The sequence below is a fragment of the Ursus maritimus genome, unplaced genomic scaffold (assembly GCF_017311325.1).
Source record: "Ursus maritimus isolate PB19 unplaced genomic scaffold, ASM1731132v1 scaffold_26, whole genome shotgun sequence".
Classification (NCBI taxonomy): domain Eukaryota; kingdom Metazoa; phylum Chordata; class Mammalia; order Carnivora; family Ursidae; genus Ursus; species Ursus maritimus.
The window spans coordinates 6,806,261-6,826,706 of NW_024425119.1; the positions used below are offsets into that span (position 1 = coordinate 6,806,261).

The 20,446-nt window shown below is 47.5% G+C and overlaps 1 protein-coding gene across 1 annotated transcript in view; it reads right to left on the bottom strand.

The window, feature by feature from the left end:
• Positions 1-20,446, bottom strand: part of ANO2 (anoctamin 2) — a 318,709-nt gene that overhangs the window by 219,539 nt on the left and 78,724 nt on the right. The window contains exons 7-11 of the mRNA XM_040642600.1: positions 19,036-19,187; positions 16,911-16,965; positions 14,388-14,439; positions 2,199-2,254; positions 988-1,029 (exon numbers count right to left, since the gene is read on the bottom strand). Of these exons, the coding sequence (XP_040498534.1) occupies positions 988-1,029; positions 2,199-2,254; positions 14,388-14,439; positions 16,911-16,965; positions 19,036-19,187 (357 nt within the window). The remainder of the gene's footprint in view (positions 1-987; positions 1,030-2,198; positions 2,255-14,387; positions 14,440-16,910; positions 16,966-19,035; positions 19,188-20,446) is intronic.

Genomic DNA, 20,446 nt, shown 5'->3' on the forward strand with positions numbered 1-20,446 from the left:
AGGCAGGATAAAAAGAAGGCTGCTCAAAAGGCAACTTGGGGGATGAATAATTTTCCAGACAACAGAGCTGGGGCGGGGTGGGAGGGTACTCCTCGGGCTTCAATTCCTCAGCCCTCCAGCCCCTGCCCTCCCTCCTCTGCTCGCCAGAGTTGCTGAGGGCTGGGGGAAGCCGGGTGGGAGGATGGCATGAGGGGTTGTCAGCCTGATGGGGCAGTCCCCATTAAAGAGGCAGGCGATCCTTAGAGCGCCATGCAAGGCAGGGGAGGGTGGCGCACCCTGCAGAATAACCGGGATCTGGGTGGAGGGCCGGGAGAGAACCGTATGGGTAGGTGCTGCGACTGGCACAGGAGGGGTCCTTCCAAAGAACCTTTCCCTCCCCTAACTGTAACCTCTGATTCCCAGCTGCCAGGAGCATACGACTGAGCCTCCCTCTCCCTCAGATTTCTCAGCTCTAACTTGAGAATGGCTATACCCCACTTGTCTGCCTCGAGGGTAAGAAGAAGAAGTTAAAAATGACACTCCCCCAAAGAAACCCCACAATGGCATGAATAATAATACATTTTTAACAGGGACACTGGCTTTGGGAGTCAGAGGTGTTCCAAGCCTCCCCTCTGTTCACTGTGGCAGTGTCACCATGGGCAAGGTGCTCACTCTTTCTGTGTCTCAGTCTCCCCACCTAGAAATTACAGAATTTGGACTCTCACTGTTTCTCAGCTGAGGCCCCCCTGGTCATCGAGGCTGGACAGACCTCAAGATGGTGAGCACTAAAAGCCAGCAGCACCCCTGACACACACTGTCATGTTGATGACCAGAAATGGCCCCCTCATTTCCAACGCCTGGAGGGCAGGGAGCTGTGGAAGAACTGCTGAAAATACTAAAGCGGTAAATAGAACTTTCAAGATGTTTGGGGCTAGTTCCACACCGACCCACAGCACCCCCCCGCACCCCTCCCCCCCCAGCGCTGCATGCAGCCCAGGGCCGGCTTACCTTTCTGTCATTTGTGTCATCCCCTGGGCTGTCGTATTCACCCTGTGAGAGAGAAAGGAACGCTGCTGCATAAAGCCAAGGGAATTATCAAAACCAGAGAAAGGATTTTCTTTTCTATTCTCTGGCGTCATCCCTTTCTCTCATTCCCCTTTTGAGGAAAGTCAAAGGCACGCCATGGTAAGGAGCCAATATCCCGCGTTGTTAGGCAGCAACACTTGCAGCGCTTCCTGTGGACAGCTTCTCACACCAAGATGCTCCCCTCCGCTCCACGTGATCAGCCCGTGCCTCTCAGAGCAAAGGCGATGGCAGAGCACGTGCCCAGCATACCGCCTGAATCACCCCAGGCCACGGCACACTCCCCCGTCCACAGGTGGCAGCACGTCACATCATATATGCCCACAGCAAGGCTATCAGTGGGGAGAGACTGTCATCTGGAACTTCCTTCAGGCACTCAGGGAGCCCCCCCCCCCCCCACAACGCAGCCTGATTTGGCATAACCGTGTGACACATGCGAGGGAAGTGACCAACCAGTGCGCAAAGCCACCGAGAGGGCATTTCGTTCGTGGGCCAGTTAAGTTCTTCACGAAGCCTCTTGAAGAATGTCTCTGCCCTGTATTACGGGATGTTTCTAACACGACCCCCCATCAAGGAAAGCTTTACTTACAGTCTGTTTTCTCTGCTTAACCAAACAAAAGCATAAGGAATTTTGAGAGATTTGCTTCAGAAATGTTCAAATCTATTTTAAAAAACAGACCTGACACTTAACTATGTATTTGCCTATTAAGGACGAGGAATTCTACACCCACACAAAACGATCACATATAAAAGATCATTTTCGGTCGTGTCGGGGTCTGACCACCCAGGATGTGTGTTACCTGGGCCTTTAAGCTCCTGCCACCACCGCCCATGCACCTTCACCACCCCTCCTCCCTCCAAACACTTGCATGCCACGTCTGCCTTCTCATACCACCTCCCAAAACCACCGCAGGAAGCGTGGGGAACGCTCGCACCCAAACCAGCTTGCCATGGGGGCAATGCCCGGAGAGACAGTTGTCTCTGAGATTACTGTCAGCTCGGAGGAGGCCACAATCAGCCCAGGGTGAGCAGTGTGACTCCCTCCTGCCCCGCCTCGCATGCATTCAGCCACTGTGTCACCTGTGGTGTGAACCGTTCAAAGATTACAGGGAGCATGCGGTGGAAACGATACTCACGTCATGAAGAGGGTAGGCAGCCTCGTAGATATTGTTTGCTATCAGGGAGTTAATGCCTGTGGAAGAAGGGAAGATGAAAAAGGTAATTATAGGGCAGGGGTTTCTTGACTTGACCTCTGTCTGTCGGGAAACATTACCTCCCACCACCTCTCCAGCTGAGGTTCGCTGCCTCCTCCTCCATCACCCCCAATCTAGAAGTTTCTGTGGAGCTTTAGTTCTTAGCATGAGAACGATATTTGTATTTCCCAAATACAAAGTCATGTTCCAGGATCAAATGTGCTCTCTCAAACCTCACATGCCCCCTGTCCTCATGCCCCCGGAACACCACAGACTCTCCGTCACTGCCACCATCAGAGGATACTGTGTTCAGTGACAGCACAGGAATGACTCTACAGATTACTGTCATTAGGATCAATAAATTATATGGCAGAGCATCCCATGACATGTTACTGGAACTCATTTCTGGTGCCTCCCTGTTCCTTCCCAGAGCAGTGTTTATCCCTGCCCGTGGCTGGTCTGCCTGGACCATTAGCTCCCTGCGGTAGAGCGGTCGTTCTCAAAATGTAGTCTGGCGAACCCTGGGCATCCCCATGGCCCCTTCAGGAGACTCACAAGGTCAAAACTAATTTTATAACAGCACTAGGACATGATTTGCTTTTTCCCCTCCTATTCTCTCATGAGCACAGAGTGGAGTTTTGTGAATGGGATGGCATCGGTCCCCCGGCAGCTAATGGAATGTGTGCTTCTGCATCCTTGTGCTTTAAAATTTTCTCAGGGTTAACTTCTAATACAATAAATATTGACTGATATGACCCACCTAAACAAAAGTCCTTTGGATACTCTCAATAATTTTTAAAAGTGCAAAGGGTTCTTGAGGCCACAAAGTTTGAAAACCACATAAGAGATTCATGTTTTAATCCCAACAGTATTTCACACCACGTGCACACAGCAGACCCTACTAAATATACGCTCAATGAGTAAACGACTCTGTACCTGTAACTCCAACACAGCCACAACAGAGAGCTTTCCGCCTCGCACGGAGGTAGTGTTGTTTACTTCTTTCACTCACAGTTTTATTCAGAGACTATAAAATGGTCTGTATGTTCTGACCAGGATAGTCTGTGCTGGGTCACTGGCTCCCATACGGGAGACATTACATCCCGCCAACCCCCAGTACCGAGGACCCTACCATGCGAGGATGCACATATAATCATGGAGAGGGAGGAGGAGGGGTGAGCTCTAGAACACGGTGACTTCCCTTGTCTCAAACACACTTTCTGCCCTGAACCATTTTTCCAGAGAGACTACAGACAGTCGTGAGATGAGAAGAAAGGAGATTGGTTTTGGAGGGAAACATGTATCATGTACCAATGCTAAGTAATCCGCATTTGCACAGCTCTGGGTAAACAACAAGGATGGATAACAAACCTAGACGTTTTCCACCTCCCCTTCCCAAGCGATACCCCACCCACATACTCAGAGACCGCAGAGGCTCTCAGACAATCCTCTCCCCTCGACAGCCTCCTCTTCCTCAAATCCTGCCCCTCTTCTCCTCACTTCTAGGGCACAGAATGCCAGGAAGACCGACCATGGGCCCCACGTAGAAGCAAAGGCCCTCGGGAGACTGCAGGGGGCGCTCTCAGAAGTGACCACTCTTCCAGTGAGCTGAGAGCTACAGCATCACCAAGGGGCCAGTCCTTTCCTGATTTTAAGTTTCCTCCTTGGCATGAACATAAACCATCTGAAATAACTTTGGGGGGTGGAGGGGGGCAGAGGGTGGGTAAAGGGAGTGTGGATGGGGGAGGGGTGCCCAGGGGCTGAATGAGCTGCAGATCTGTCTTACTCACAAGACTACAATTTCACTCTAAGCATCATTAATCAGTTCAAGAGCCATAACCACAGCAATGCGAAGCCACCCTACAATAATCAAGGGGAGGAGTCGTGAGTCAGGAGAGGGGTTGGGGTGTGGCTCAAAGCTACAAAAGGGCTGTCGATGCGGATAGACGCTGTAGCATCACAGGCGGGGCGAGCTCTAAACTAGACCGCACCCTGCGCACTACCCACCCCCAATCCCTGCACTCACACCCATGGTAGCCACAGCAGCCATGTGTACCCTGAAGACAGTTCCCAAACTGCATGGAGAAAGTTAAACAGGTGTGGAGTTCTCGGCTTTGCTGGGCACTGAGCACAGTAGCTGAGTGTCTGACAGCAATAAGCTGATGACCTGAATTCATGGGTCCTGCTGCCAGAGACTCAGAAGGATCTCAAATCACTGGAGGACTAAATCTGTATACCCTACCTTCCATCTCAAATAAAGTGTGCCTAAAACAGCTCACTTCCCTTGTAGGATGTTGTCTGCCCATGTTGTATGTGTCCCCTGAAGGCTTACAAGGTACCCAAGGTCAGCGAGCATTCCCCCCTCACCTGTATCTCTCACGGCACCTAGTTCACTGCTGGGAACACAGAAGGGATAATGGCTGGTGAGAGTAACCAGCCCCCTGGCTAAACTTATTGCAGTATCTCTTCCCATGTATCACAGGCACCCATCTTCCTCACTCCCCCAGTTTTCTATGGCAACCTCTGCTGATGAAGAACCTTTAAACTCTGGTTGATTAGTCTGTTTCCTAGAGAAGAAGCCCAACCAAACGTTCTTTGTCTTCGGGCCAGCACAATTCCGGTCATCAAACCTGAGTTGTCCCAACCCAGATAAGCAGAGCCCCCAAAATGCTCTAAGGGAATGTGCCTCTGTCCTCGAAGGTTTGTACCTCCTCTTTTCCGGACGGCATCACACGGGTGATCCCAATCAGCGGTTGCTGTAGAGGGAGGGAGCAGCACATAACAGGAGGAGGAATGCGGGGGAAGGCAAGCTGAAAATAACTATTCATCTACAACTTCACCCAAGAATGGGAATTGCTTTGGCCTCTTGGGTCACCCACAGACTTCAGAAACCAAGATCCTAACCCCAAACAAGCATGGAAATCAGTTTGAAAGAAGAAGAAAATAATCAAACGTTTTTTTAAAAAGAGTCTCTGCTTTGAAAACTGAAATTCTGAACTTTTTCCTTTCTTTTCAGCAAAAAATGAGCTAATTGGTTCCATCGTGCCCCATCCATCTGGCCATAATGGCAAAGCTTTCTTCTTCAGGATCACATCTAGTCTTTCCTCTCTGCTCTAGACCCAGGGAGAGAGAGAGAGAGAGAGACCCGACCGCTCATCCTACTGCCCCCAGAAGGGGAGCCAGGAAGAAGGAGAAAGCACAGAGGACACTGTCCTTTCCCTCTCCCCACAAAAAGAAGCAGTGCCTAGCTCAAACACAGCACAGCTCACTAAGGACCACCCCACTGATCCCTACAGTCCCTTTGAGACACTAGGTTCTTCATACCTCTTGCTCTTAGAACTATAATCCCTAAAGGAAAAGGCTCAGGCTTCTCCTCTGCCCAGCGCCAACCACAGCTCTGCACAGCCTGACCCGGCCAGGCCTGGCAACACGGTCCCCTGGCATCCAGAGGGTCAGGGTCAAGGAACGGAGCAGGGTGGCCTCAGGCACCAGGACCTGTACCCCAAAACACACACTCAGAACACAAAACCCAAGGCCTAGCCTTTAGCCTCCAAGATGTCTCTGGTTTCCCGGACACAAAGGATCAACCAAAGCACAGTTTATGGTCAGCCTCTCAAAGAGAGCCTCATTAAATCTGCAAGTGCTGCTGGATGACAGGGACTGCAGCGCTAGTCCCTCCAGGCCGGACTCAAAGGGAACTTGCAGCCAGCGGGACAGGTACTTACAGGAGTGGTGAACTCTTGAAAACCCATTTGGTTTTGATTCCCCCCAGAACAGGGCCCAGTCCGCCCGGCGTTCTGCTTTCATCCCCACACTCCAGCCGGACGTAAATCTAAACCAGAGGCCCCAGACGGTGCATTTAACAGAGACTATATTTACCCATCACCAAATTGTCTTGACGTGTGCTTAATTACTTAAATGCCTTTAATCCCAAGCCTTTTCTTCTAACAAAATATAAACTAGTTCAGCTGGATGAATGATAAACCAGATGTTTACAACACACAACACAGTCTGGCTTCGGTCAAAATAATTAAGACATTGTCTCCTGAGTGGGGAGGAGAGATGCCCAAAGCATACATTTGTTGAAAGCCTCTGACACCAAAGTGTCTATGAAAATGTAGTTCCATCAATCTGTAATTTTCTGTCCATGAAGAGGCAGCAATAACTTCCACACGAAAGAAGTAGAAAAGGTGTCTCTCTCCCCCTGATGTGGTCAAGGGGGCTTGGGTTTCTCTCCACAGTGAAGTGCACTTCAAAGGCATCGAGTCAATGATATTGCAATCACGTTGTATGGGGACAGATGGTGACTACACTGATCGTGGTGAGTGCTGGATAATGTATAGAATCATTGAATCATGATGTTGGACACCTGAAACTAATATAACACTGTATGTTAATTACGCTTCAATTTTTAGAGAGGCATTCCATGACAGGGTGAATTTGCAGGGCCGTGACAGTGGACCTTATATTACATCAATTAAGGAGGCATCATGGGGCTAGGCCGAGTTTCGCTGGGCCAAGATCGCTCACACGCTACCACCACCGTGCAGAACCCAAACTCTCAAATATATTCGGTCTCTGAACACTGTGTGTTCATAATCCCTCACTTCCACGGGTAAATAAGAGGGAAAGCTTGGGTTACAGAAGAAACCCTCACAATTAAAAGTTAGATCATTACCAAATGCCAATCCACCCATTCTTTTTGATGGTCAGTAACCCTTTCTTTGTCTTCTTATGCTTGCTTTTCCCCTCCTGCCCATCCTTCCACCAAAGGAGGAAAAAAAAAAAAAAAAAAGGAGACAGAAAATCCAAGGGGCCCTACGGCTGGCTAGGACAAAAAGAGACTGAACACTAAATGTCCATATGACATATGTTAGAAAAATACTAGCAACAATTAAGGTCTTCACAGAGACAACTTGGTTATCTTTGGGTATTTCAGAGAACCAGTGGCCAAATCCCCAGAGGACAGAGCACGCTGCACCATTCTTTCCATTCCCATATGTGAGTAGGTCAAGAAGCCAGTGGCTGCCAGCCCGCAGTCATCTTTATTTAACTTTAAAGAATCATCTGGATAGCTCGTTAAAACTGCAGCCCTTGGAGCCCTGCTCCTGCAGATTCTGATTCAGCAAATCCAGCGTGGGGTCTGGAGACCCAGGGCTTCCAGAGGCACACCAGGGGATTCAGATGCCAACAGAGCGCAACCACACCTGAACAATGCCACCCACGGCCACGGGCGAAGGAGTGATGTAGGAGTGCAATCTTTGTTCCCAACCACCCTAGCCAGTGGTCCTGAATCCTCATCTTCCATTCCACTGTCTACTCCCATGCTCTTTGAGGTCCACAAACATTGTGCAACTCAAGTCCTAGCTATGACCCAGGACCTGCTCATGGTGAATTTATAGGAAAGCCAGTCCCCTCCCTGAGCCCATGGAAAGGAGACCATGTTGCTCCTTTGAATCCAAGTCTAGGAAATGCTGGAGCTGGACTTAGGAGCTTCAAGCACACCGGGGGGGGGGGGGTCCTTCTTCATGTTACAAGGGGAGAAAGAAATGGGCCCAGAGAGGAAATGTCACCTGACCTACAGTTCTCAATTTTTTCATCCCAGAGCTAAAATGCCACCTGCTTCTCCAGCCTTGTTGGGTATGTGCCTATATTCCTTTGGCTCCTTCTAGATACACTCTCTCCCCTTCTCTATCTGACATGAATGGGCTCCCTTGCTTTCTGGCTTTCTACTGGGTTTGGCAGGTCAGAGGGAGATGGGACCCCCTGACCTCCTCCCTAAACAGCCACCTGCTTCTCTCCGTGTTCTCTCTGTCCATCCATGTTCCTGTAACCTCTCTCTCACCTCATAGATCTACAGCTAGGAACACCTTTATTGCTGCTCATTCCAGGCAACCCCAACTCCCCGTCCACACCTTTGTAAATGGTCTCTCAATAATCCCACCTTAAATTATCCTACTTTGTGTCACTTGTTCCTGTGGGGACCCTGATTCTCTGGAGTGGCTTCTGTCATGTGTTCTGTATTATTTGCTCTCCTTTTGTGTAACTCTCTGGCCACACAGCCACATGGCGACTTACTGCCTCTTCTGCTCAAATGTTACCTCGTATGTAAGCCCCATAAGCGCAGGGATTTGTGTCTGTTGTGTCTGGCTGATTCACTATTCCTTAGTTCTAGAATATGAATGACACATAGTAGGTGCTCAATAAATATCCGCTGAATAAAAGACCTCAGCTCCCACCTCTCTGAGAAACCTTTCCCCGAAAACCTCATCCCTTTATTAATTTATTTTATTTTACCAACTAACTTAAAGAGCACTGGAGAGGAGCCAGGACACCTGGGTTCTAAACCTGGCTCTACCTCTCTGATCTCGGACAGCCTGTACATATCTCCACCCTGAAATTGGTTAACCTCTGCTGACCCTACTCTGCATGGTGGTTTCAAGGATCACATGAGAAATGAGTGTAGAAGTGCACTTGTGCAAGGGGTCCTTATAATTCTGGTTACAGTAATACCTTCTGCGTTCAGAGATCTCCTATCTGCTTATATCAGTTCTCACGACAGAGAGCCCAGAAGAAAGAAAAAGTACCCAGATCTCACAAAACCCATTCCCTAATGTTGCATACCACAACCACGGCAGAATCCTTCAGACCCTCCCTCAGTGCATTTTCTCTCTCTCTCCCTTTACCCCGAATTCTCATAAGCTTGTTCTTCCGTCTCCCAGACAGAAAAGCAAAACTGAAAGAGCAGAATTCAGACAGGGAGGTTACCAGGGTCAAAAATTCAAGATATCAGAGCACATGGGGCAAACAACCCTGACAATACTTGGATGATTCCTAAGGAAATATTTTAAAACTTATGTTCTTAGTGATGATCCTGAATCATCCAAAAAAGGTTAGATATGCTTCTACACAGAGAATGTACCTTGATCTATCCTACATAAGAGAGCAGAGAATAGCACGAGAGATTTCAGAAAAATTTCTGTACAAAAAGACATTGCTGAGGACATCAAGAGCTAAACCACTAAACCATATTCCCCTTCCACTTTGGTTCAAGGTCAAATTTGCAGTCTCACTACAAGAACTACAGGGCCTTATGGTTTGAATGTTTGTATTCTATTTTTCCCCCTAGTTTTGACATTCTATTTTAATTTGTGTTTTCCCTGGTTCTTATTTCTTAATTTATTTATATTATGCTGTTTTATTGTTTTTCTTATAAGCCACCTCAGAAATTTTGTGGAACAAGACAGGAATATAAATAATTCCACACATGCAACTTGTATACAGTTTCATGCTTTGCAAAAGTAGGCACTCAAATAAATGTATTTTCCACAACAAAAAAAAAAGTGATAATACTGAATAAATGGGGGTGTTTCTGAATTATTATTATCTTTCATGTATTTTCCATCTTCGATTCTAATCCTTTTTATTTTTGCTATCTTCTAATTCCCTTCGTAACTGGGTACACTGGCAAAGGGAATAAAGCTTTGTAAACTGGCCGTAGCAATAACAATATTAAAGGTAATTCCCAGGCTGAAGGATCAACAAAAATACCTTGGAAAACAATGCCAAGCACTGTCCTGTTCTCCCTTTTTCTCTTCTTTTTATGAGGCAACAATCCTCTGGAGGAATCTAAGTCAATTCTAGCCATTTGTGCTTCTCTATAAAACCGGAGAGAAGGGCAATAAAATCAAATTTACCCCATGGCTCAAAAGGCCATGTTATCTTGAGTCCTCTGAGTGTCATTACATTCTTGTTTTCCTGGTCTTCTAAGTAAGATGGTACATTGGCGAAAGAGCTTAGGGGGAACTTGACTTTCCTAGACAGAAGACAAACAACTTGAACATCAGCCTCCGGGTTCTCTTCCACTGGGAATCAGAGAATTTCAGTCATATGTCCCTTGTTACAAACCCAGTAATTCATTGGCAGCTACTGTTGAACTAACAGAATTTTGGGTGGGGGTTAGGGCTTCAACGTATGGATTTGGGGTTGGGGGGAGACACAAACATTAAGTCCATAACAATATGTAACTATTAAGGGGTTTGGATTTTATCTAAGCCAAATGTGGATCTATTTTACCATTTCAAGCAGACCAGTGCAATGATCAGATTTGTATTTTAAAAAGCTCATACAGGCTGTCTGTTATGGCATGGGTTAAAAATGGGCAAAACTGGGGCTAAGAAGACCTTTTAGTGGTTGGGATAATAAACTCAGGTAGAAAACAAAATGCAGCTGATGGAGAGTAGGGTAATGGCTGTAAATAGTCAAATTGTACCTATTTCAGACACGTTCGCGAGATCAACCCAACAGCACTTTGTTATAGTTCCTGGCTTTAGAAATTAAGAACCAGAGTTCACTGAAGTTCGGGGTACATGGATGGAAGCTGTGTTGTCCCCCCAAAAGGAAATCTGTTATTTTGTTGTTGCTGTTTACACTGTGGCTGATGTTCTTTCAGAGCACCTGCATGAAGATATCTAGTGTACAGTCAGGCATTTAGTTCTGAGACTCTAGAGAAAACATCATTCACTTGATTTATATAATGCCCATGCTTTTAAAGCACAGAAATCAACAATGGGGTTTTAAAATTTATTGTACAATGAGTCGCATACTTAAGGTTTAACTTACATTAGAATGGCACTAAGGAAGAGGCTTTATGATGTGCTAGCATCAGTTTTCCTTCATTTTTTTCATCATTTTATAAGTGCAGGAAAACTGAGGCTAATGGACACAACACAGCCGACTAAAATCTAACTGAATTTAATGGAGACAGAACTTGAACTCATTTCTCCATGTTTCCCTGCCAAGGCCCCTGCCGAGATCCTACCTTGGTGTTGACCTCAGGCTCAACGCATATCAAAAGAAGGTAGGCTCTCCCTTACTATTCAAGCGCCTATAAATTGGTGGCCAGATCACTATTGCTTCTGCAGTAACAGACTTTAAAGACTCAACCTAATTCCGCCCCTTGTTCACAGCATCCCAAAGGGAGTGAAAATAGGATTTGGAGCAAAGAAACCCAAGTTCTAGACCCAATTCTGACACTGTGATTCAGTATGTGACCTGGGAACAAGTCATGTGTCCTCTCTGTCCCCGTTTGTAGAATTACTGACATGCCAACTTTCTCCTGAGCTACAAAGTGAATATTAGATAATTTATCTTGATACTTAGACACATACAGAGAAGTTAATTACTTCCACCTCTGTGTTCCCTCTGCACTCTGGACATGTCTCTATAGTTGTACCTAGCAGATTATCTCATAATTATTTGTTTACATGTCTGTCTGCATGGCAAGACTAAGAGCCCCTCAAGACTAGAAATTAGGTCAAATTCATCTTGGCATCTCTCCGTTTCTATAACATCACTTGATACACAGAAGGTGCTCAATAAATGTTTTCTGAATGTCAAAAAAGGAAGAAATTTTTGAAAGCTACTCAACAGCAACAAAATTCTTAAGATGTTTGATTTGAGACATCACCAAAAAACTCAGATCCTCAAAGGAAAAAAAACCTTCAGTTGTAAAGCAGAGGGTCCCTAAGGCCTTTCAACAACCAAGAGACTGTCTCTCAAAATAAACTTCAGTTTTTAAGGATTTTCCAGTTTACAAAACAAACAGTTCTGTACTTAACCTTCTCAAAAACTCTGCAAGATAGATGTTATTATCCCCACTTGACATTAAGGGAAACTGAGCTGCAGAGAAGTTAAGCCATTTGTCCATGGACACAATTACCAGCAACTGCGTGGGCTAACAGGCTAGGCATATTTAATTAATTCACTGAACCAAACTGACAGAGTAGAATGTGAAAGAGACAGCTAGGTGCACTGGGGCATCAAAGATGATTCAGACATACCTCAAGGACTGTTTGGGAGTCTAAGCCACGGACATAGAGATCATCAAGAAAGACATGGAGTTTGGTGGGAATGCCAAGGAGAGGACATTGGGAGAACCTGTGAGACAGCCATGTCTGGTCTGGGAGGGGCATGGGGGAGATGGAGGGAGGACATTCAGGTGAAGGGAACTATGTGAGCAAACAAAGAGAAGACCGTGGTCAGGTCAACAGGAAGAGAAGTGGGAGACAGAGGGAATCCAACAGAAATGGACACATGATACAGTGATTTTAAGGTTCTGATGAACATATCAGCGGAGGTATCCATCTGGCAGTTGGAAACATGGGGCTGGAATTGGTGAGAAAAGAGGGAAATAGAAACACATGGTTGCCAGGGTCGCCTGGGTGGCTCAGTCAGTTAAGCGTTTGACTCTTGGTTTAGGCTAGGTCATGATCTCAGGGTTGTGGGATCCAACCAGCAGCAGGCTCCGCACTCGGCAGGGAGTCTACTTGAGATTCTCTCCCTCCCTCTTCCTCTGCCCCTCCCCCCCAAGCACACTCTCTCATGTTCTCTCTCTCTTTCAAATAAATAAATCCTAAAAAAAAAAAAAAAAAAAAAAGAAATCCATGGTTGCTAGTCATCTGTATAGAGAGAAAGTAAGGAGGCCATGGGAATATGGGGAAGAAAAGATCTGAAATCTAGGAGAAAGAAGAACCAAAGAAAGTGTGGTCCATGAGGCAGAAACAGAACGGCAGCAGATTAGCAGAGCAGTAGCACCTCCCTGGATATCAGCTCTCAGAAGATGGAGAATGGTATAGAAGATTTGGAAAGATGTAGGAGGTTAAGAAAGATGAAGACTAAGGAAAAGACTATGAAATGTGGGAAGTAGGAAGTCACCTATGACATCTGAGGGTGCAGGTTTGGTCCAATTGGGGATGGTGTGACATGATAAAAGGCAGATTAATGGAACTGAGGAAAGAACTGGTCAAGAAGTGAGGGAAATTCAGGAATTCTGATAGAAGCCATGAGAAAATATAAAATACATTCTAAGATCTCTTGACTCCTCTGGTTGTCCTTATAACCAAGGACAAATGGCTGCTCCAAGTGAGGGCTTCAATCTGTTCCACAGAATCGAGCTGGGCTAATTAATTAACCTCCCTCATTCATGCCCTGGCCTCATCAGCACCATGGTCCAGGCAAATAACATCACACAGAAGACTTAACTTTTAAAAATTGGAGTGTTATTTGTAATTCTGTAGCAAGATGAATACATGAAAGCAAACAGTCATACATATTTCACCCCCGTGAAAAGTTCTCTCCTACACTAAAAGCACTATCACTATATAAAACCCTTTCTGGTTCCTTCTTCAGTACCATTTTCTTGGTAGTGTGGCAGCTTATGAGCCCGCCCTCCAACTCTCCAATATTAGCCATTATTATCAGTAGCACTGTTATTATTCTTTGGCTTGAGGGACTACATAATTCACTAGACTTGCCTCTCAATGACTTTGGACACTTTGTAACTCAAAGTTGCCTCAAAAGCCAAAGATTTGCCACCCCAGAGTGTATTCTGAAGGAATTCCTCTCAACGAAATTCTGAGTGATGGTAGCACCTTTGGCAATCGCTCGTCCTGTGGAGTGGTTCCTGTAGAAAGGCCACGTGCTTGAGCTTATAAGCGCCCGTGTTTACCTCAGCCATTATGTGTGTCTTCTGTAAAGTCCGCCAACATCAGTTGGTCTGCCGTATGGGCCCCCAAATGCTGACACTCCTGCTGCAAAGACTAGTATCCTCAAATTTCAAAAACAAAGCCCCAGGGGAACAGATTCAGCCACATTCCCGTGAGAGGAATGCTGAACTCCGGAGCCACGTTCTGACTAACGTGTGGCCTCGGACAAGTCACTCACCCTGTGGGAGGCCAGCTCTCTCACAGAGAAAGGAGGAACCTGCACTAAAGGGCCTGTGAGATACCTTTCTTCTTAAAAAAGAAGTAAATAAACAACACTTGCCATGTTTGGGTGATTATTAAGCACTTTCAGAGACTGTGGAGACAGGGATGAAGGTCTGGGAGAAGTTACAACAATCTGAGAGCACCCGGCCCCCAAGAAATGGGGCGCTGCTTCTCCTGGAGAGCAAGCAGGACTTCCAGCCCTGAGTGAAAGCAGCCTCCTCTCCTCTGTGGGGGGGGCGTTTGTTTGTTTTGTTCTTTGCTGCCCGACACTGCCCCCTACAGGGAGCCGCTGAAAGGACAGCTCTGGCCGCCTGGGCAGCGCATCAGCACCCCTGGGCCCAGGGGCAGGGGAGCAGGTCCTTACCCATCGTGTTGTTGGCTCGAGAACAGGCTGTGCGCTTCAGGATCTCGTGCACCTAAAACGGACAACAGCAGGGCTGTGAGCACCGTGACCGTGTGTGTCATCACACGAGGGGGTGGGCAGTGGACCAGGCAGCTGGACCTGCTTCCAGGGAGGCGGAAACCAAGCATGTGCCAAGCTCGTGCCCGGCCTGTCAAACGTATTCAAACTTGACTGCTTTGAGGAAACAAAGAATCTAAGCCCCTCACACACACTCCCCCCTTGGCCCCACCCTGAAAAAATAAAGAAAGGCTATAAATTGACTACAGTTACAGGAGGTAAGGAAAACACAGCAGGGAGCCCAGACCCACATGCCTCTGGAGGGCTAGGGAGGAAGTGCCTGGGCCAGCCTGTCAGGGAAGGGGAAGACGAGACTGTCCTCTCCCTGAGTCGTGCCACGCTGGAGAAAGCTCAGGACAAGGAGGCCACCAAATCTGCCTCCAGGGCTGGCTCCTAGCCAAGGGTCCTGAGCAAGCTCTCCATGAACCCTGCTGGTCCATGGCCTTCTCTGTAATGGAGCTGACTCGCAGAGCTACTTTAAGAAACCATGAACGTGCTTGGCAAACTAAAAAAGGGCCACCTACATCTTGCTCATTGTTACTATTATTTCTCTGGCTTTTCCCTAAGTCCTCATCTTGTCTCCCCAGTCAGACAATTCCTCAGGACTCCACAGCTCAGAGCACTCCCGGGGCACACGGCAGGCCGCCAGCTTAATGGCCACGTCATGCCTCAACCAGCCAACAAAGCCCTGGACATGAGGCTTGTAGAGGACTGTCTCTCACCTGTAAGGGAGGGCAGCTGAGTCCTCCCTGCAGAGGAAACAGGGACACAAGTAAACCTGCTGGCCTATTAGTGCCTTCCAATGGGTCCCAAGCCTGCACCAGGCTATAAAGAGATGCCCAGCAAGGCAGTCTGCTCTGGGACAAATAGTTAGGGTGCTTAGTCACCCACAAGGAAGGGACATGGTGATGACATTTTCAGTTGTGAACAAGGTCCTCAGGACAAAAGTCCAGGGCAGAGTAGACCCCAAGACAAAACTCTAAGGCTCTTTTCTCCCCCTTCTCACTATGTGGGATGGACCAGAGAAAGGGAGAAGCTTCCAGAACGAGAGCTGAATGAGAGAAGTGTGCTCCTCCATCATCATTCACACTCCCATCTTCCAGGCATAGACCTAGAGGGAGTGGAAATAAATAGCTTCCAGCAGTATGGGGCCCAAGAATGTTTAATTCACTTATAATACCCTGCAGTAATTCAACAGCAATAATAATTAGGAACAGCATTTATATGGCATTGTACTATTTTACAAGCACTTTGCAATTATTTGGTAATCTCCACAACACCCTATAACTCCCCCCATAGACATGAGACCCAAGCCACAGGGAGTTTAAACAGCTTGTAATAGCATCAACCAAAAAAACAGGAAGTGTATGCCTTTTTCTATAGGATGATGAAATCGTGTGCCCGTTTTAAATCTTCCTAAAACACGAGGCTAAGGGACCTGAGGTGTTTCCTTGCCCAAGCGAAGAGTCGAGGCCATGTTTTCAGCGTGCCCTGGAAATGTTCTGTAGCTTCCTCTAATCACCTGTCTTTTCTTCATCCTTATCACCCTACTGACTTGCAAGTCCTTCTAGATATCTAATCCTCACTCCTCCTCTGTGGAAACTTAAGTTCTTCCCTAGGAATCAATGGAAACACACTGCCATGTTCCCACTGTGGCATGAATAAGTGTGCAGCATTCTTTGGGCCCCCCGTTTTCTCCTCTGTCCTTAGACTGAATGCTCTCTAGGCGGAGAGAGAATAAACGGACCAGAGAATGGAGACAGGCCACAACTCAGACAGGGGCCACAAGGGCACAGGCCATATACAGATTTTCATCAGAATCAATCATCCTGCAAAACTCAAAAACTTGATTTCAAAGGGAAAAAAAAATGTAGAGGAACAGCTACAGTCATGAATTTTGGCTTTCTATTGAATGGGCTGGTAATTTTATTCTTGGACAAACTGGCTCGTTCCAGCATCCCCTATGATATAAATGCACAAAACTCCTCTGAGAGGAAAAGAAACACAGTAGCTCAGCGATGGTCCTCAGTCAGACACTAATGATCTGTATGAATTTTTTTAATCCATTGATTGCTTCTCACAGCCTCGGTTTCCCCAACTGTAAAGCAAGGGGGGTGGGATCACCTGATTAGCTGAATGTCCCCACCAACTGTCACATTTCCCGTTTTTGTGATTCCAAGACGGGCCTAGGTGGAGAATCCTAAAGAGAAGGCACTTCTCTCAACCTGTGAGTGAGGGCAGTGGCTTGCTATGCCTTTTGCAAGGAAAGATCCCAAAGCTCCTGTACACGCCTCTCGGTTGCTAGGCAACACCAAGCAAATGACAAGGGGAGGTAGCAGGGAGAGCAGGAAAACGCCTGCCACTCTGGGTACCCAGCCTTCGCCCCACTCCCACAGCCCACCACCCCTGGTTGACCTGCGTACTTACAATGCGGCTGCGGGTGGCATTATCAAAGAAGGTGTCCTTGTCCTGGATGTTGTACCTGGAGACACCAAGAAAACAGAAGGTCGACTCATTTCATGACCCTGGTCCTGAGACCACTGTCACCCCAGGCCCAGAGCAAACCTTCAGAAAGCAACACAGCAAGATGTGTAAGACACACATATTCACGCATGCTCACGCACACAATGTTTGCTTTTCTTGATGCAGTAATTCTGAGAGTTAATCATAGGAACGTATCCTAGGAAATATAAATTCAATAGAAGACAAAAGTTCCATACATAAAAATGTGCATTACAAAGTTACTTGTAATAAGGATTATGGACATAAACTGTGATTCCAAAATCGATAGGATGGATGATCATGCAGTCACTGAAAATTATAATTAGGAGAAATCCATGAAGAGAAAATTCTAGACTGTGATAGCAAGTTTTAAACATAAGAGTTTCATAAGAAGTTTTAAACATAAAAGTATGAGAAGTTTTAAACACAAAAGTATGTAGAAAGGATTTCTGTGCACGAACAAAGACAGTAAAAAATATAACCACCACCAAAAAGGGTACAGTTTCCAGGTGCTGGGATGGTAACTCTTTGTTTTTCAAACTTTCATTTAATGTTGTCACTATTATCACACCAATCAGCTACCAAACTCCTAATTATGCAAGACCTGTGTCTGTTCTAAACTTCAAATTGTGACCTTTCACTAAAAAGAGCACTTGCCTAGAGCGGACTGTGCTCCAGGCACTGATGCCTGGAATATGCTCCCAGCCACCCCCCACCCCGGGAGCCCCGTTACATGGGGGGAGGGGGGGTCTCCTAGCAACAGATGAAGAGCAGAACATGGTAGCACGGAGACCACTGCTAGGAAAACTCAGAGGACGGGGAGCATCTTTGGGGTGGGAAGAACAGAAGATTCTTCCAGATGGTGTTTAGGAACTGGATTTGAAGGGTCCCAGGCCCTGAATGAACAGGAGATGCATGGCAGGGGGGCAGCTCAGATGCCAGCGCTGGCCTGAAGGCAGGCCCAGGGAAGGGGAAGCACGGAAGAAGCACAGAGCACAAAAAGAACAGCAGGCCAGGGGTCAATGTGCCAGTCCCGGTTCGGACACTTCATGCTGTGTGACCTCGAACAGCCCCTGGGCCTTGGTTTCCTCTAAGAGACAGACAGTTACATCTGAATTGCCACCTCATGAGGGGAGGTGATATTGTGACTTAAATACATCTTTTGGTCTTCATCCCGGGCTCCTGACTCATAGCTCCCCAAACCCTTGGAATTCCCTGAGCAACAAGAGTAATGGGAGCATCTTTTTTTCATAATATTTGGTCTCCTGTCCTTAGTTCCTGAAACCCCTTCAGAGCCACAAGGGCAAGATGGGTGGCTTGTTATTTGTAACAAGCCCCTTTCCACCACAACTGACCTTGTATCAGTGAGGTGACTTTTGGAAATCTCCTAAAGATGGACAGGGGGCAGCTGGTTGCCAGGGGAACCAACCATGAATAGAGAGTTGGAACTTTCTGTCCCACCCCTGATTTCCAGGGAGAGGAGAGGAGCTGAAGGTTGGATCAATCTCCAATGGCCCATGATTTAATCAATCATGCCTACCTAACAAAGCCTCTATAAAAACCCAAAAGGAGGGGCACCTGGGTGGCTCAGTGGGTTAAGCGTCTGCCTTTGGCTCAGGTCATGATCTCAGGGTCCTGGGATCAAGCCCCTCATTGGGCTCCTTACAATAATGTTGAAAACCTATTAGACTAGGAACTGGGTGGAATGGTTTCCCCACAGAAGGGAAACCGGTATCTGACCACTTTCTCACAGAACCCCGAGGTTTATGGCTGTGTGCTCCATGACTGGCCATCCATCGTGCCAAAGGACTGAAATGGCAGGTGTCCCCACAAGCCACCGGGCAAATGTGGGGGAGCTCTTTGGGGGTAGTCTCACTTAGGGAAGGGGATTCAGGAAGCGGATCCAGGGAACACCTGGACATGAGAGCATGCCCCCTCCCCTATCTCCCAGGCACTGGGGCACTCGCTGTGGGAGCCGAGGGCTCAGAGTGCTGTTTGATTCCCCTTCCCGTCCCCGCCCACATCCCTACCCCACAGCACCCATACTCACAGGTACATCTTCTCCCTGGAGAATGGGTAGGAGAGGTTTTTCATCTTGTTGTTACTGTGCTCCGGAACTCTGGGTTTCAGGGGTGAGCTCAGCTTCTGCAGAAGCTCATTGAACTTCTTTGCAATGCTGCCTTCTGATTTGATCTCATACATCTAGGAAAGGCAAAACCACAGGCCTAGAAAGGAGGTCACATCCAACCGAGAGAAGAGTGACTCACAACCACAGCTGCACAGGGCACCGAACCGGGGGGGGAGGTACTCTGGAAAGAGGGAGAAACTGGCAGAAGCAAGCGGAGCCCTTCCTCCCCCCCACCCCCCACTGCTTTCACAGGGCATGGGCTCTGGAACCCTCTCAGTCATCTGTGTGAATGGAGGAGGGAACCAGTGCAGAGAAACCAGCGAGGAGGCCCAATCTGCCACATGACTTCCTTAGATCATCTGAAGAGAAACAGAAGGCCTACTATGTGAGTCGCCATACTAAGTGCTCTACACAACTTAGCTCAATGCACACAGCAACCCAGCTAAGCAAACACTACTACTCTCATAGCATGATGAGGAAATTAATTCAGAAAGGGGTGACGCGTCAAGAAAGGTCACACAGATAGGAACTGAGCGACGGCATGGATCTACCTCACGTCAGCCGAATCGAAGTCTGCACTCTGCAGCTACGCCATGCCCCTACGCAATCCCCCACATCCCTGTCTTTGCGTGCTCCTCCTAGGAAATCGCTGATGAATGGGTCTGCCTTCAAAGTATGACCCCTCTGACGAGTACCCGCCTTGAGTAGGGCATAGGGTAGCAAGATCATTGTTGCTATTTATAGCACACTAGCTTCTTACAGTGCAGTGGGCACTTCTGCAGACACTGTAGCTCTTGGTCTTCCTCGCTTATAGATGTAGTCACTGAGACATGGAGGCTGTACTTCTCATAGCAACGCTGCGATGGGTTAAAGATGGCCACAAATGTTATACACAAATTTCCCTCTCGAGAGGTGCTGTTCTGTTCCCACCCCCTTAAATCTGAGTGGGCTCTTAGCTGCTTAACCAGCACAGCAGAAGGGACACCGTGCCAGCTGCATCCTTTAGAAGATGGGCAGCTCTGCTTTGGTCGACCTTGGTCTCTGGAAGCCCGGGGCCTCTAGGAGAAAGTCCATGGGGAGGTAAGAGGAGTCAGAAAGACAAAGGACTTAGGCTGATCCCAGGCTATCAGCTGCCTGGACATGCATCAGGCCTATGAGGGAAGTTTTCTTGGACCCTCCTGTCCAGTTCAACCCCCAGCTAAAGTCCACCAAGTGACCCAACTCGATACCCCATGGAGCAGAAGAAAGCCCCAGCCCAGCTCTGCTCATGTTCCTGACCAAAAACTCATGAGAAAGAAAAAAGTGACTGTGTTGCCAGCTACTAAGTATGGGC